The following is a 17,162-nucleotide window of genomic DNA, read 5'->3' as shown; positions in this document are numbered from 1 at the left end:
TAATGATAAATTGAGCTACAACACACCTGCACCTCAGACAAAACTGTTCCATATTTGCTGCTTTGAAGCTGGAGGGAAAACAAAGAGTGAAAATCTAAAAGATCTGACCCTGAAATAACAGATAAACAGTCTATCACATCTCCTTTCTGCTCCCAGCTATCTCAAACAAGATATGAAAACAAAAAACAGAGCTTCCATCTTTGATTTTACCTGTATGTGATGCAGTTCATCACTGTAACCAATAGTAAAGTGAGACTTCAAAAGAGCAGGGAGGTCTTGGATTTCAGTTCAGGACCCCCTGGCCATCGAATGGATGAGGTAGAGCGTGCACGGCAAATGAAGACAACATCACAATGAAGAACTGTCTTGAGAGCCACAAATTACATTGGGAGGACAGTTAATGAGGGTGATAATACAGATCTTCGCAGATGATAGATGAGAGGACAGCTATTACAGGCCAAATGTGTGAGATTTATGGCTTTGTTTTAAATGCACTAAAGGCTAAATATGACCGTTTTTTTTAATATGATTTGATATGTTCATAAACTATTATTTAAACAATGGGGGGGGGGGGGCTGGAATGTAAAAGCACAAGCTGAAAGGAATTTGAGAATTGTTGGATTTTCTTTCTACAACAAAATAAATCTTAAAATATGTGATAATGTTTCTGAAGAAGGAAGACGGCAAGGCTAAATCACTTGGAGTGAATTGGGAAAGTTACTAGATACCTGAGCACAAGTGTGTTCATTTCTCAGTAATGTAATACTGGAATAAAGTGTGTCACCATTGCTCACCCTGTCTGGACCAAAGCTGAATCAAACATGATTTCTTATCAGAGATAGTAATTTATTTCTATTAAATGAAGCATCCATACCAAATTATCATATATTTTTTTACATTCATTAAAAAGAGTGTAGGCCTATACATAGTTTGTTTACCAATTATAATGTATGTCAATATTATATTTTTTATTTTTTTTAAATTATTTATTTAAACAGGTCCATTCCTTTTTCAGATTGATTCTCATCTGGTTTAAATTTCAAAATCTGCCTGCAAAGTTGTCAAAAAATAAACCGTTTTACAGCAATGGTTGTGTAGCTATACTACCTGATCCTCCAAAAACTGTAGATCAGAACCGTTTTTTCCTGTATGACAAGATTCCTAACTCGAGACCCTGGCGACGTCACTGAGTGGGTAATGAGCTCTGAATTTCTTACACCACGAAGAAAAAAGGTCCCCAGCTAAAGGCAGGAAAAAAGTATGACGAGAGGAGCACGAAATGCCTAGACGTCTACCTGTTTGGATCAGGATGAGATCTGGAGCACTCGCAGAAGGGCGCGCGCACGCAGGTTCAGCACATGGCACTCAAGTAAACAGCTTTGCTCTTCAGAAGAAAAACTGAATATTTTACATACCAAATGGAAACGCTTTTTTAAAATTTCTGGCATTTTAGTAGTTCGAGAGGTTTGACTACATTCTATTAACCTAATCTAAGTGCACTTCTGCCTGGAATTCTCCTCAATTTATCTGGTTTTGATGGATGAAGATCTGCAAGAAGTAATAATGAAGATGCTGACGACTCTCCAAGCGGATTTTGCGACCGTCCTCTCCCGATGATGTGCTTCTTGGAAGTGTATTATCCAGGGGTGCTGAATCTTCTCAGATATTACCAAACCTTCGCTCAGGACAAGCCGTTTTCATCTCTGGACTAGTTCTTCAACATCAGACGTACACTTTTGTCCTTCGAAAGCCATTTGACCATGACGATTCCACTTTCAAGAACACAACTTGCTCTCTTCTTTATCCTGCTTTGTCCAGTCAACATCATCGGGCTCTGGTGGTAAGTAAAATCTCAGGCGCGCGCTCAATTTCCTCTAGAAATTCCAGCAAGCTACATATTTAAAGTTCGATCAGTGTGATTAGGGAAACTTCAACGTTATAGTGTAGAGATTATCGAATAGAAAAATATGACAACACTTTTCGTTCCGGGTTATCGCATAATTATTTTTTAAAGAAACATCCCTAGGCACTCTTAATAAATGGTGCTCTGGTTCAGCAAAAATCCCTCTTCTTATCAGGAAACTTCTTGTTGTATTCCTGAGTGGGTTGTATGGTTTTCTGGAGGTTAAAAACTTTAAGGTCTTCAGATCAGTGTATTGGTTTTTAAATGCAGTAAGATATAGATTGTTTTATAAAGAACTAAGCTATTCGTTGAACTTATTAAGGTTCTTTTGTGATATTAGGCTTTAAAACATTCGTTTTCTGTTTAACCTTTATTGCTAAGAGTGCATGTGGTGCAGTTTTGCTGATTAGCCTACAGCATTTCTTTACACAATATTGTCTATGATTTGGTGCCTTATTTTACGGCATGCTCTATGAAAACTATTCACTTCTAAAATACAAATTACTTTTCCATTGAGAATTCCATTCCACAAAATGAAAAAATGTTAAGAAGAATGAGTTATTCACAGCAATTAATTGCACAGATTATATATAACATTTGTGTAAGTGCTTGTTTAGTTAAAAGAACATTAATTGAATTTCTGAAGAAAAAAACGGTGGATCAGTAGGTCACTTTAAAAAAGTGAATTGCCTACGTTATGAATCTATTCAGAGAAATGTACTGTGATACCATAAAAGTTGTTGATCATAGCTTTTTATTTGTGTGGGTTTACTAAGGGTTAAGCTGTACTCTGTTTCAGAGATAGACACATCAGGTCAGAGTTGGAATTTTAGCTGGACCTCCGGGCTGTGGGTGTCATCATAAACTACTCCTTCCCTTAACACTCTGAAATGCATGAGTTTGACAAGAGGGAGATTGTTTGATAAACACAGACAATCCAAAGTGACACATTACCTTTAACGGGTGTTGTTTAACTTTGGATGTTCAAATTTGTACCTTATGCAAAGTCAGCTGCACCTCATGCTCTCCGCACATGTCTCACGCAAACACACACACACACACACACACACACACACACACACACACACACACACACACACACACACACACACACACACACACACACACTTCTTCATACACCTGGATGTCTAAAAAAGTTTGCAAAGACAATGATGCTTTCTTTGGGGCATGACGCATGCCATCACAAACCTCTCGTCTGGTGCTGGGCTGTGCCGAGGGTCTCTGACAGACAGCGTGCCATTCACATGCTGAGGCTGAGAGGAGATGAAACGGAGGCAGATAAACTGGCTCTCAGGACTCTGATTGTGCTCTGATCTGCGGGGCTGAGAGCTGAGTGCTTGAGGAAGCGATGGGAAGCCTCACCTCCTCTGGAGTCTTCGGGGTCATGTGCTGGCAGCCCGCCAGGAGTCTGTCGGACAGGTGTGCCTGTGCACGCGCCATACCCTCTCGCTTTTATGTCTGTGAGTCCACTCTCAGTCAATGTTTTTGTGCATTTTAATGCCCGTGTGACCTCAACCCAATCTGTTCCTTCACACTCTTAATTCTGTTCAAACAGTGTTCTCAATCTCTTAAACTTTTTTGACTTGAAGTCCAATAAAAAAAGATCATAAGAATAATAATTAAATGTAGCAAAAAATATTAAAATGTATATTTCGCTTACACCTTGCCTTTGTGTATTTTAGCATTTTTATTAAGTTACAATATTTAATTTCACTTAATTTAAATAATTTTCCGCACCTTCTGATTGAGAACATCTGTGTTAAATGGATAGTTTACTGAAAAAGTGACAATTCTGTAATTTTTCACTCACCGTCATGTTGTTCCAAACCTGACTTTCTGTGAAAAAAAGAAGAAAGTTTTAACCGTTTTTGTCAATACAATAAAAGTCGATGGGGTCTAAAACAACAACATTGGACTCCACTCCATCCGACTTTCATTGTTTGAACTTTTTCTTTTTTCTTTTTTCAAAATATCTTCTTTTGTGTTTCTCAGAAGAAAGAAAGTCATACAGGTTTAGAACGAAATGAGGTTGAGTAAATACTGACAGAACTTCCTTTTTTTTTTATCCACTCGCAAATCTCCTATTGGACCTAACAAATATATGTGAGTGTGTCCCAGACTGCACAGTCTCTTCTAAGATGTTCAGTCTGGGAGAAGCGAATCTCATTTGGAGAATGGAGAGATATCCAATCAAGCGGCCTTGAGAGATGGATCAGATAACGATTGGATGACAGCTGCTTGGCCCGTTTGGCCGCACTTACAGTGTTTCACCTCAGAGCATGTGTCTGCCGCTCTCCCGTTTTTCAGGTCTGTCCCATCTGTGTGTGACGGACAGCGTCGTGGTGATGGAGTTGCGCAGCGCCGTGGTTCCACTCGCATGATTTAGTGGCGCACTCCAAGACGAGACTGTGCCATGGCTCTGCGCCATGCGCCACAGAAGTGAACCCAAGCCACTCTGTGCAGTTCCAGCCCTGTCGTGACTAACTTCATATCCAGCATACTTGGGGGATTAAGTAGGGATGCATTTCGCTCTTTCACAAAGTGAAAAAAGAAGAGACTTATCTGTAACCGCGCAATTCATAATGTAACCTGAGGTCTCAACAGGCACAGAGGGTGACGGGTCTATGAAAAGATAAATGTGCATGTGTATGTTCACACTGATTATTTGGATAACTTCTCTTAATCACAGTTCCCCCTCCATTCCCCCTCTATATTATCTCTCTCATACATCACGGTGTGGCTGTTTTTGGATATTCCTGATTGCACAAGTTGGGTACATCCTTTTCCATGTTATGGTTAGGCCCCATCTCTCGCTTATCACATACAGATAAAGGAGAAGGAGGAAAGAGTGGCTTTGAATAAAGCCATGAAGATGATGGTTGATCATCAAGGGCATGTGGTCTTCCTCTGCTTAGATACCAGCCTTACGTGCTGACCTCGGATCAACATCCCCTATTAAAATCCTAAAGTGAATCGCTGTATAAGAAATTGCTGAAGTGATCATCATGTCCAGATTGACTCTTTTTGCAGGCATGTTCCTTTGTCTATTGTAATGTTTTAGGCCATGGTCGTGGCTGGTTTCTATTAGAGCCAGCAGCCAGGGAAGGGATGGTTCATCAGACGCAGACGAATATCTTCATCTCTATATCACCCAAGCCATAATGTGACCACATATGCATCCCAGACCCAGTGTCACTTTTGTGATATTCAAGCTTTCCTTTATAAGCCAACGCTTTGCCTCGCCCCTTCTGACAGTGAAACGGGACTTGGAAAGAGAGAGTCGCTCCAACACTGTCTGCTCTTTTACGAGTCTACACCTCCTGCTGTAAAATGTGGTTCCATTATTTGAGCAGTGATCCTGGCGCTGAGAAACTCACAAGTTTGTAGATAATCAGAGACTGCAGCGGAGAACATTGCATCTGCTTGTGCAGATCGAGATCTGTGAGATATAATAGAGGAATTAATGCAGCTTACTGAGCTTACTGAGCTTCTAGACTGTCAAAATCTAATTGAAATCAAATTTTTAACTTTAACAAGAATTTTTAATTTAATTATTATTATTTTTTTAAAGGGAGTAATTGTTATACTGTCATTTTAGTATTATAGTGAATAAATATAATCAAATATGTCATCACTTAATAATTAAAATGCATTCTTAATTATAGAGACTTTATACATGGGCCACATTGATTTGAAACAATGCATTACTCTTAATTAACTGAATGCTATTTTACATGTGAAAATCAATATTGATATTGATTTTCACATGCAAAATAACATTTCACACAGAATGTATCTATATGTATAAAGAGATATGTCAATTATTGTAAAAAAAAAAAAACACCAGGTATTTGTGATGTATAAAAACTGCAGTTATGGCTTTACAGAAGTGCTATTCATATTAATGCATAGTGATAGTGTTTAGCGTTAACTAAAATTCATCATCTCCTGCAAATTTTTGCAATAGGCAGAGTCCAAAATTCTCTTCAGGCGCCGAATACAAGTAAAAATTGACATTGGTGAGTAGTGTGTGCCAACTGGCCTGTGACTTAATTAGGAACAGCAACATAATACATGGTTTAAGTCAAACTGTAATAGTCAAATCAAACTGCAATAGTCTGAATCTCACGGATTTGAGAGACACAAGTAATTCAAAAGAAAAACAAACTAAATCATTTTACCTTTAAAACTGCCAATCAAAATGTATTATTTTGTTGTTGTTGTTGTTGTTTTAACATGTATCGCATTTGGCCACACATAATTAGAATAATCCTCACATTAAACCACTAAAACAAATACAGTACAAGCATTTACAATTAGATAAACATTGACTGGCTCATATTGTACGTGATGTTAAGAATGACACAATGACATCTTACTAATACAGTGAGGGGAAAACAGTTAATTAATTATTTTGTCATAATTGTATGCTGTAGGCATATATCACGGCAAAACACGCTCACGCTGCTCCATGTCCAAAGACTTCTGTTGAGTGGTCATATGTAAATTAAATATTAGGCCTATCAAGATGGGATGCATCACTTGTAAATCCTGCTATCTCCCCTCTCATATTTCTTATCAGACCGCCATGGAAGACGACTGGCAAGAGCGTTGGTTTGACTTTTTAAAACAAACTCGCACGGCAGATGAATGTTATTAGTCTGAAAGATTAGCCTTGACTGGGGTGAATGAAAAGCAATGAGGTATTCGCACAGAGCTCTGCTCCCCCAGATGGCAACGTAATGATAAAAACCGACTTCAGCTGCACGGATCACAGACCCTGAACTTCACTCTAATACGGCGAGAGTTATTAAAAAGAAAGAACCGAAGGATTGTGCCGTTCTTACATTACGTCATAGCGACTGTCACGGGAAGCTCTGGCAGACCGCTCCACGCTTTGGACCTGAGGCCTCTTCTCCCATTAGCAGTTGAAATAAACAATTGATTCAAGTGTAAACACACGTCTGTCATCACTTTTGATAAAACCCAGCAATTAAGATGTAGCTTTTTTGCTTTAAATGTTATCTGTTTATGTTCAAAGGGGTAATACGATTACCGCTGACATTATAGTGTGTCTGCCTCTAGTAGTTGTCTTTTTTCTGTTTATTTTCTTTGTCATCTGCAAGGAACAATGAGTATGCATAAAAACCATGAAAAGCCTAAATGAATGAGGATCTGCTCAGACCTTAACCTGAACCTTGCAGTAAAGCAACAGAACATTAAATTTATAATACTTTACATCATTTAAAGTGGTTTGAGTGCCGTGCGGTTTGAGAAGATAACTGCACTTTATCTTGTGAAACCTTATGTAGTTCAGATGAGTCATCTGATGAAGCTTTGTTGGTTTCAGGGCAGTGGGGAGTCCCTTGGTCATGGACCCGAATAGCATCTGCAGGAAGACCAAACGTCTAGCGGGCAAGCAGGCCGAGCTCTGCCAGACACAGCCGGAGATCGTCAACGAAGTCGCCAAGGGTGCCAAGCTGGGCGTGCGAGAATGCCAATACCAGTTCCGCTTTCGTCGCTGGAACTGTACCAGCCAGAACAAGTACTTTGGCAAAATCCTCCAGCAAGGTGAGCATTTGTCCTGACATAGTGAAAGAATCCTCTCTCCCAGGTTATCCACCTAAATTAAAGGGTACCTATTATGCAAAATTCACTTGTGCATGGTGTTTGGACATAAATGTGTGATGGCAGTGTGTGTACACAACCCCCCAGCAGTGATAAAAAATCCATCCCCTCCTTTTTTTTAAATCCCCATAAATCATAAGCAGTGTCTCCCAACGACCTGTTTTCAGAATGTGGCTTTAGTGACGTCACTAAAGCCACAGGCCCCGCCCACGAGTGTTGACAGACACTGCCATTCTAACATAGAACCGCCTTGATCGAGTTCACAGCGAGTTGAGAGTTGTACACATCCGCCATTGCTGCACTGACGAGAATGTCTCCCAAGCGTTGTCGGTGTTGTGTAGCTGGATGTATTAATCCACATAGCTCTATTTATTTACTGGACTGATAGGCCTAACATTATTGATCATAGGAGTAATGAAAGTGAGAGCGCGCACTTTATTACAGTTCATAGGAGTTGTTTCACGGATATACAGTTTACCAGTTTATTAAGCACTCCCTGAAAAGGTGTGTATAATATTAGTTTACTGTTAGTTGTAACGAGCGTTTTTTGTACTTCGCTGTGTATATGATGATAATAATGAAAGGGAGAGGGAGAGAGTTTATGGATAATACTTTAATGCGGACTTCTTATAACGTTACAGTGTTTATTCAGCTCTTACAGTGATTTTCTAGATTGAAATTGACGCTTCATCTTTTGTGTAATGTACAATAAACTTCATTGAACTCATCAGTATATTTTTACAACATTCGGACGCGGTCCGCTACAACATGCCTGTACTAATAGTGGATAAAAGAAAGATGGAAAAACAAGTTATAACCGTAATTAATCTAGACTATACCTGTTCAGTCTCCATACAGCATATATTATCTGGCTCTGTGGGCATTATCGTCCGACTCCGGGTCGAAATGAACACTGCTATTGAGAGTATATGTTTTGATATTATCATTCCGTGAGAAGAGAGATTGTCCTGACACGGGTCCTGTGAGCTCGTGGAGCTCCACCCTCTGGGCCGGCAGCAGCTGCTCATTTGCATTTAAAGGGATACACACTAAAAAGGTGCGTTTTTCTGAGCCTCAAAAAGTGACAATTTAAACATGCTGTAGAAAATTATCTGTTGGGTTATTGAGTTAAAACTTCACATACACACTCTGGGGACATCAGAGACTTATTTTACATCTTGTGAAAAGGGGCATAATAGGTCCCCTTTAATCAATCTGTGCCTTGATTTTGTGTCAGCGACATCTCTTTGAGGGCATGAACTCTGGCCCTGAGACCCATGCCCTCTTTTCAGCATGTTTGATCCAAGTTCATAAGAGAACAAGGACAGCTGTTGTGTCCGGTTTACCTCATTGCTCTTCTTCTGTGTTAAATTGCTCTTTAAAAACGATCCTCAAATTGCATGATCATTGATCTGCCACATCTTTCAGTCCTTTGAAGAGTAATAAACTTATGTAACCTCTACAATTATTAGGCCGTCCACTCAGGGTTCAACTCCTCCCTTCTCACGTTTGATAACTTGTTCAGTAGTGGCCATTATTTTACCCCACAACAGTCTAAAATGTCTGTCATTATCTAATATTTTGTAAACGCTTTCTTTTAAAGATCTGATGAACAACCTAAAGGGCGAGTGTAAATTCTTTCCAAGATACATTCGAGATGGTTAGCAATCCGATTAAGAGGTGGTTTGATACATAATAGGCACAACACAGCCTTAATGCATCTGGTAGTTCAGGCCACAGTTTACGAGAACTTTATTTTAAATTTGTAAATTGTCCCAAAAATTAACACATCCCAGCAAGCAATAGTCGTCATTTCACCGTCTAGGTTAACTATAATTAACTATATATTAACACCCGATATAGTCCAGCTATGAGTAACCCACTTCTAGCCAAAATAACCTTGAATTTGGTTACATCTAATTTTTTTGCCCAAAAAGATGTATGATATTCCATCATGTAAGCAAAGACAACGGTGATTACAAGGTGTTTGGTTTCATTTCTTTGACATGTGCGTCTATTCTTGGGCTATGGTTAGACATCTATTAAATTTTTACTGATTTCACTTAAATTTACCTTGCTTTAGCCTAAATGTCAGGGCTGTGTTTGGATGGCTAATACATGTCTTTTAAACGTAAAATTGCATGCTGGTATTCTTAGAACAACAGACAGCATTCTTGTATAATACAGTTTTTGCAACCATCTTTTCTGACATGAGCAAATCATTAAAGGATATGTCAGTATGAATTGTATGCTGCATGTTGCCCACCTTTTCTTTTTTAAACAGTTTCATTGGTTGCCACCAGTAGAGGGCACTATTTTGGCTCAACATACTATGAGATTAGGATGGTCAGAAAATGCTGTGCCTAATTTGACTTAAGTTTTCTCTTCAGACATACCCATATCACAGTGATGTAGAGAGATGCAGGCTTGTCATATCCAGGTCTGGAGCTGATAGTTCACGGTTTGGCCTCCAGTGTGGACGTGTTCACACACGGATTGCAACATGATTCCTCTGTCTGCATCAGCCCATTTTAGACTGAGCATTGGAGACTGCCTCGCAAAATGGAAATTAATCATAAATTCCTCTGTGTCTATAGGTGAAGCTTAAGTGCTCTTCGGTTTTCATGCATTTACCACAATTACCATGAGAATCTGCTCTAATGACCACGTGTCATGAGAGTTCTGCTAAGGCAGGTTCACTTCCTGCACCGTGCGATAGGGTTGTACAAAGTGTCTCACATATTTCTTCCATTGCTAAATAACTGGGGGCTATTTTCTTCCCCTATTCAAACATGTAAACCAGAGCTTGTTTTCTTGGCCCAAGGGAGCGGCATTCTAATGCCAGAATTTGCTGGAAATGCTGCCGGCTGCTCTTACATGTTGTCTCTGAGGTTGTAATGAAGTCGTTAAAATCGCTCAGAGACAATATGCGATTCCAATTAGAAACCCCAGAAATGATAAGGACACTGTGTGTGCGTATTTTGCCCTGTCACCTCAGGAATGTGCCTCATTATTTTTGCTGTCAAGACCTCTTGTTGCTTGTCTGTGTCAATGAGTGTATGGTATCATGAATTGTATGATGTACAGAGGTCAATGAAATCTTTTCAGGTTCAGGTCTCAGAATGGAAACAAGCATTTGAATTCAAATTATATTTTATTTTATGGCACAAATGGTAGCATGGAGTCTAAAATATAACTGAAATTTCCAAACACATAATCTATATGTATATTTATATATATATATATATATATATATATATATAGAGAGAGAGAGAGAGAGAGAGAGAGAGAGAGAGAGAGAGAGAGAGAGAGAGAGAGAGAGAGAGAGAGAGAGAGAGAGAGAGACCAGTTTTTTTAATTTTTTTAATGTATTTTATACCCTAGTGAAAAAAGCCTATACCGAAATGGATATAAAATACATTTCTTTCATACTAAGTATATTACAAATCCATTGACATATTTACTAACATATCACTTGATACTTACGGATATAAAAGATTTAATTTATTTGGAGTACTTCTTTATTGCACAATGCACATTTCTTAATATTAAGCCTAAAATGTTCAATATCACTATTAGTAAGGATAGGATGATTTCTATATATCTGTCTTTAAATGCAAGATATTTAAAGTATACCTAAAGTATACTTGCAATAGTTCCACTTTAGCACAATCAAATATACTTAAGTATATCAGTTGGACTATTTCTGGATATCTAAAGTACATCAAGTATAAAATTAAATTCCAATTTAGCAGAATTTAAGTATATCAATTAAGTATACCAAAAATACAGTTGCAGCATATATCAAGTATGTAATATGTAAATGTATTTATAGTATACTTAACATTAAATTAATGTATTTCAAATATATTTTTGTATTTTTATTTTTCAATTGTGTATATACATGAACAATAGTTTGAAGCCTATGATATACTCTACCTTTCAAAAGTTTGGGGTTGGTTAGATGTTTTCAAAAGTACAGTAAAAACAGTACAATAACTATTTTAAAATTAAATTTATCCCTGTGATGGCAAAGCTGAATTTTCAACAGCCATTACTCCAGTCTTCAGTGTCACATGATCCTTCAGAAATCATTTTAATATGCTGATTTGGTGATGTTGAAACAGTTGTGCTGCTTAATATTTTTATGGAAACTGTAATAAAAAAAAAATCAGGATTCTTTGATGAATAGAATGTTCATTTCATTTATTTGAAATAGACATTTTTGTAAAAAATATTTAAAAAAATATTTAATGTCACTATTGATCAATTTAATGCATCCTTGTTAAATAAAAGTATTATTTTCTGTAAAAAAAAAAAAATAGTAGGATACATATACAGTATATAAAAATAGGCCGAAATTTAAATCTGAGTCTCAATGAATGCCTTTTTACATAAAGTATAAGCAAGTCATCAAAACATTTTCTTTTTTCATTAATCACATCTAATCTTGTGAGATTGTGCCATACAGTAGGTGCATGATCCCTCTTGTATTCTGTAATGGGACTCAGAGTTTCTCTCAAATTTTACTATCAGAAATAAGATCCTCACATCAGCCATTTGTTCAGCAGATGTGTTCAGTATTCCGATAGTAGTGATCGTGAACTCACATTTGAACTCGTGAGCATGCAAGCATTCAAGAAAAGGGCAGGGAGAGAGAGAAAGAGGCAGAGAAAAAGATCAGAAGTAAGATTATATATTAGATAACAATGCTACAGTGCATCTCCAAACCCGGAGGCAAAGCATTTTTTCCAGCATTAAAACTCTAAACTCTCTTTTTTCTATATAATCCCATTTCAAACCTGTAATGTATGCTACAAACTTAAGCACAAAACACACTGTAGCTTGGCATTCACTTTATTTCCAACCCCACTGCTGGAACAGGTCAGAGGCTGCTGCACTCAGCATGACGGACTGCATGAATATGTGTTATCATTTAAAGGGACAGTCAGTCCCGTTTTAAATGGATTCCTTGTGCACTCAAGAGTAACTGTATTGGACATATTTGAGGGCTGAGACAGTCCATTTGACGTCAGAGATCAATTCAGTTTGTTAGTGTGAAAGCGAATTTTCAAACCCTGAATGGCGTTCTAAGTTCGCTTGAAAGGTGGTATATGTTGCGCTTCATGTGGACCCTGAGAATGGCCTGAGAATTACACATATTATCCACAAGCATGTGTGTGTTGCTTCGGTTGCTTTCAGTTGATAAAAGTGGATCCCAGGTATGCGAGATTTGCACAGCATTAGATTTTCTCAACCCTCGCTGCATGCAGGCAGCACATGGTGGCAAAATAAATCAATCAAAATGATTCCCGCTAGTCAGCACTGTTAGAGCCGCTGGAGGGGCCCAGCCTTCTCTGCATCTCTTTTCATCCTGCAGCCCCATGCTTCATTGACTCAAAGATTGAGTATTAAAAAAATATTTGCTAATTCTCACAGATGCCCCTTCTGGCATTATGTTCTCTCTCTCTCTCTCTTTCCTAGGCAGGCCTGGGCATAGACAGCTGCACAAAATTTGTTTGGAATTTGTGTCTTGGAGGAAAAAATAAGAGAGGGAGGTGAAATCAAGAGACTTTTTACCCTCTGTCTGTCATGACAACCCCTGTCTTATGAATGTATTGGATTAGATAGTGTGGATCCAAAGGGGCGAATTTAGTCTTTGTAGTAGTTTAAATGCTGGATGATACAGTGTTTACAAAATATTGTTTGATCATGATATGTTTGACATTCATGAAGGCTGAGGTAATATCAGGGTTCCAATGAACATGGAAAATCTGGAAATATATCAGGAATTTTTGAAAGTAATGGTAATTATAATTATGATTGTAAGCATTCTCGATCTGCTCTGCTCTAACATATTTAATAAGATAGTTGCTTCTGCAGAGTAAAATGTTCCCACAAGCCAGCATTATCACAGGAGTCTGTCCATTGAGCGTCATAAGTGACATTTGTACAGTAATAATTATAATGGTTTAAATATTCATTTTAAAGATTTTACATGGAATTATTATTTCTAAAAATTCATATCTGATATTCATGAAATATCATGAAAACCAGCAGTGCATGAGTTACACGACATTGGTCCAATTGTTTTTTATTTCTATTGTGCATGTTAGGTAGCTCCGCCAACAGTGAGATCTCATTTTTCCAAAATCTCTTTCAGTTAACATTATTTACTTTTCTTGTCATAGTCCAACTAACTGTAACAATTTCATTGCATTACCATGACAATGCTGATAAAATGAGGATTAACAGGATCAAATGATGAACATGATTGTGAGGTATACAGATAAATATGTTTGCTTTCTTGGTGGCTTAAGAAGTAACAGAAGATTAATGGCTTCATTGAAGCAAGGATGCACTTTCATGGATTTACTGATGGATTCCTCATTCTAAGCAGTAACCTCTGAATTCCACAGTCTTTTGAATCACAGAACCGGTACATAAGAAGTATTTGTTCGTGATCATTATTTATTATGAAATCCTGTAGGGGCTACAAACCAGTGGCGGGAAAATGAGAACAAAGGAAACAGGAACTAGAAAAAAAAAACAGAACATACATGTGACACATACATTACAGAACCTCCAATACTCTGAAAACTGATATATATATATATATATATATATATATATATATATATATATATATACAGTCATGGTCAGAATTAATGGCACCACTGGTAAATATGATCAAAACTGGCTGTAAAACTAAATCTGCATAGTTTATCCTTTTGATCTTTCATTCTACAAATTGCCAAAAATCTTACCTTTCATTGAAGTAAAAGAATTGAAAGTGGGGGGGAAATTACATTATGAAATAAATGTTTTTCTCCAAAACACCTTGGCCACAATTATTGGTACCCCTAGAATTTTTTACGAGTAAAATATCCTGGAAGTATATTCACATTAATGTTTACCTTATTTTAGCACACCAGGCTGACTAGGAACATGAAACTGTCTAGCTATGACTTCTTGTTTTACAGGAGTTTAAATATGAGGAAACACAAAAGCCAAATTCCCGTATTCATCCATCACAATGAGTAAAACCAAAGAATATAGTTCTGATGTGCATCAAAAGGTTGTTGAGCATCACAAAATAGAAAGTGGCTGTAAGAAAATAGCTAAATAATTTAAAATCCCCATTTTGACGTTCAGGGCAATAACTAAGATTACAATCAACTAAAGATATTATGAATCTGCCAGGAAGAGGACGTGTGTCTATATTGCCTTAATGCACGGTGAGGAGGAGAGTTTGAGGGGCCAGAGACTCTTCAAGGATTACTTGAGTCTTGGGGTCAGAAAGCCTATTTAAAAAAATCAAACAACCCCTACATCACCACATGTTGTTTGGGAGGGTTTCAAGAAAAATCCTCCTCGCTCGTCCAAAAACAAACTCCAGCATATTCAGTTGTCAGAATGACTGGAACTTTAAACGGCACAGGGTTCTGTGTTTAGATGAAACTAAAAAAAGAGCTTTTTGGCAGCAAACACGCTGGATGGGTTTGGTGCACACAAGGATAAAAAAGTACCCCATGTGTACAATTTAATGTTCCGTTGGATCTTTAATGTTGTGGGCATATTTTTCTGCTGGAGGTCATGGACTTCTTGTTCAGATACATGGCATCGTGGATTCTATCAAATATCAACAGATAAAAAATCAAAACCTGACTGCTTCTACTAGAAATCTTATAATGGGCCATGTTTGGATCTTCCATCTGGACAACGATCCAAAACAAATACCAAAATCAACACAAAAATGTGTTACAGAGCACAAAATTAAGCTTCTGCCATGACCGTCCCAGTTCCCTGACCTGATGAGTTGAGTCACCTGAAGAGGAGAAGCACCAACATGGATCTGGGAATCTACAGGATCTGGAGAGATTCTGTATGGATGAATGGTCTCTGATCTCCTGTCAGGAGTTCTCCAAACTCATCAGACATTATAGGAGAAAACTCAGAGCTGTTATCTTAAAAAAAAGGAGATTGCAAAAAGTATTTAATAAAAGGGTTCCAATAATTGTGGCCAACGTATTTTGGAGAAAAACATTTATTTCATAATGTGATTTCCCCTACACTTTCAAATATTTTACTTCAATGAAAGGTTCGATTTTTGGCAATTTTTTGAATGAAAGATCAAAAGGATAAACGATGAAAAAATTTACTTTTTACAGCCAGATTTGATCATATTTACCAGGGGTGCCATTAATTCTGACCATGACTGTATGTATATATATCAGTATTCAGAGTATTGGAGGATCTGTAATGTATGTGTCACATGTATGTTCTGTTTTGGTTTTATTCTAGTTCCTGTTTCCTTTGTTCTCATTTTCCCGCCACTGGTTTGTTTCTATGGTTGTTAATTAGTTCCCCACACCTGTTCTGTTTCTACATTCATTACCCTGTTTGCATATAAGCTTGAGTCTCCTTGGTTCTTTGTCCTGTACCGTCTTAGTGTAGTGGATGTGTTTCCCCCGTGATTCTGCTCTGTATTTTATGGAATTATTGTATTAAAGACTATTTTTTTGAGTTCTTCGCCTTTGTGCAATATTTATACAGCCCAGAAATGACAGAAATGTACAAAAGAATTAAATCCAGAGAGTCTGCTTCTCTTTAGGGTACTGCATTTTTGGATAGTAATGTAGTAAACAGTGCTTAGTTTATGCAGATTTAATTGGTGTTTTGTTGTGTGCTAAAAAGCTACAGATGATTTCAGGTGGGGAGCTGTCAGAATGTCCATAGATGTATCAAAACAGGAACGCACACACATTGCTTCACAGTGTGAAGACGGCAGAGGGCGTGTGAATGGACAGCAGGGATTAATATCTGTGTGTGTGTGTGTGTGTGTGTGTGTGTGTGTGTGTGTGTGTGTGTGTGTGTGTGTGTGTGTGTGTGTGTGTGTGTGTGTGTGTGTGTGTGTGTGTGTGTGTGTGTGTGTGTGTGTGTGTGTGCACTCATGAGCTCTGATTCCATTTCACTGGCTTTAATGAATCCCATTCACCGAATCATGGGATGCAGAATTGGCACAAGACTGAAGACTGACTGCACTGCATCCAGCATTTACACAGGATAAAAGTAATTTCTTTCAACTCCCTTACTACAAGTTGCTAAACACTTGTGAATTTGTTTTCAGAAAGCATTATTAAATGTTAGCATTTAATAAATTCTTCTGGTGAATTGGCCCTGTCACTTTCTTTTAAAATAACTTTTTACATAAAGTGTACAATGTAATTTAAATAATGAAAATGCATATTTAAAATAAATGTTTTCTATTTTAATATATTGGACAATGCAATTTATTCCTGTCATGTTTGGGTTGTTTGTTTAAAAAAGTTCTTACATATTGGAGCATCATGGAACATGATCTTTAACTGGACAGCATAAGGACTTATCCACAATGCAGCTTGTGCTGTCCTCATATATGGCTTGTGCCACAGTAGTACTGTCATTGGGATGAGACTACCTTATCACAGAAATAGCCCATGCAGCTTTAGGATATCTGAAGTGCCATAATTATCAGAGTCAGATGTAACCCAGGCTGGCCAACAATCAGAAGCTAACTTTGATCTCTCTCTCTCTCTCTCTCTCTCTCTCTCTCTCTCTCTCTCTCTCT

The 17,162-nt window shown here is 37.8% G+C and overlaps 1 protein-coding gene across 1 annotated transcript in view; it reads left to right on the top strand.

Annotated features, from left to right (window-relative positions):
* Positions 1-1,170: 1,170 nt before the first annotated feature.
* The window catches only part of wnt6b (wingless-type MMTV integration site family, member 6b), a 34,941-nt gene continuing 18,949 nt past the window's right edge, over positions 1,171-17,162 (top strand). The window contains exons 1-2 of the mRNA XM_077216946.1: positions 1,171-1,840; positions 7,275-7,495. Coding sequence (XP_077073061.1) covers positions 1,761-1,840; positions 7,275-7,495 — 301 coding nt within the window. The 5' untranslated portion in view covers positions 1,171-1,760. The remainder of the gene's footprint in view (positions 1,841-7,274; positions 7,496-17,162) is intronic.

Source organism: Siphateles boraxobius, unplaced genomic scaffold (assembly GCF_051911475.1).
Source record: "Siphateles boraxobius isolate OS27281-9 unplaced genomic scaffold, OSU_SipBor_1 7, whole genome shotgun sequence".
NCBI classification, from domain to species: domain Eukaryota; kingdom Metazoa; phylum Chordata; class Actinopteri; order Cypriniformes; family Leuciscidae; genus Siphateles; species Siphateles boraxobius.
The sequence above is the reverse complement of the archived record's forward strand: the minus strand, read 5'-3'. Positions and strand labels throughout refer to the sequence as shown.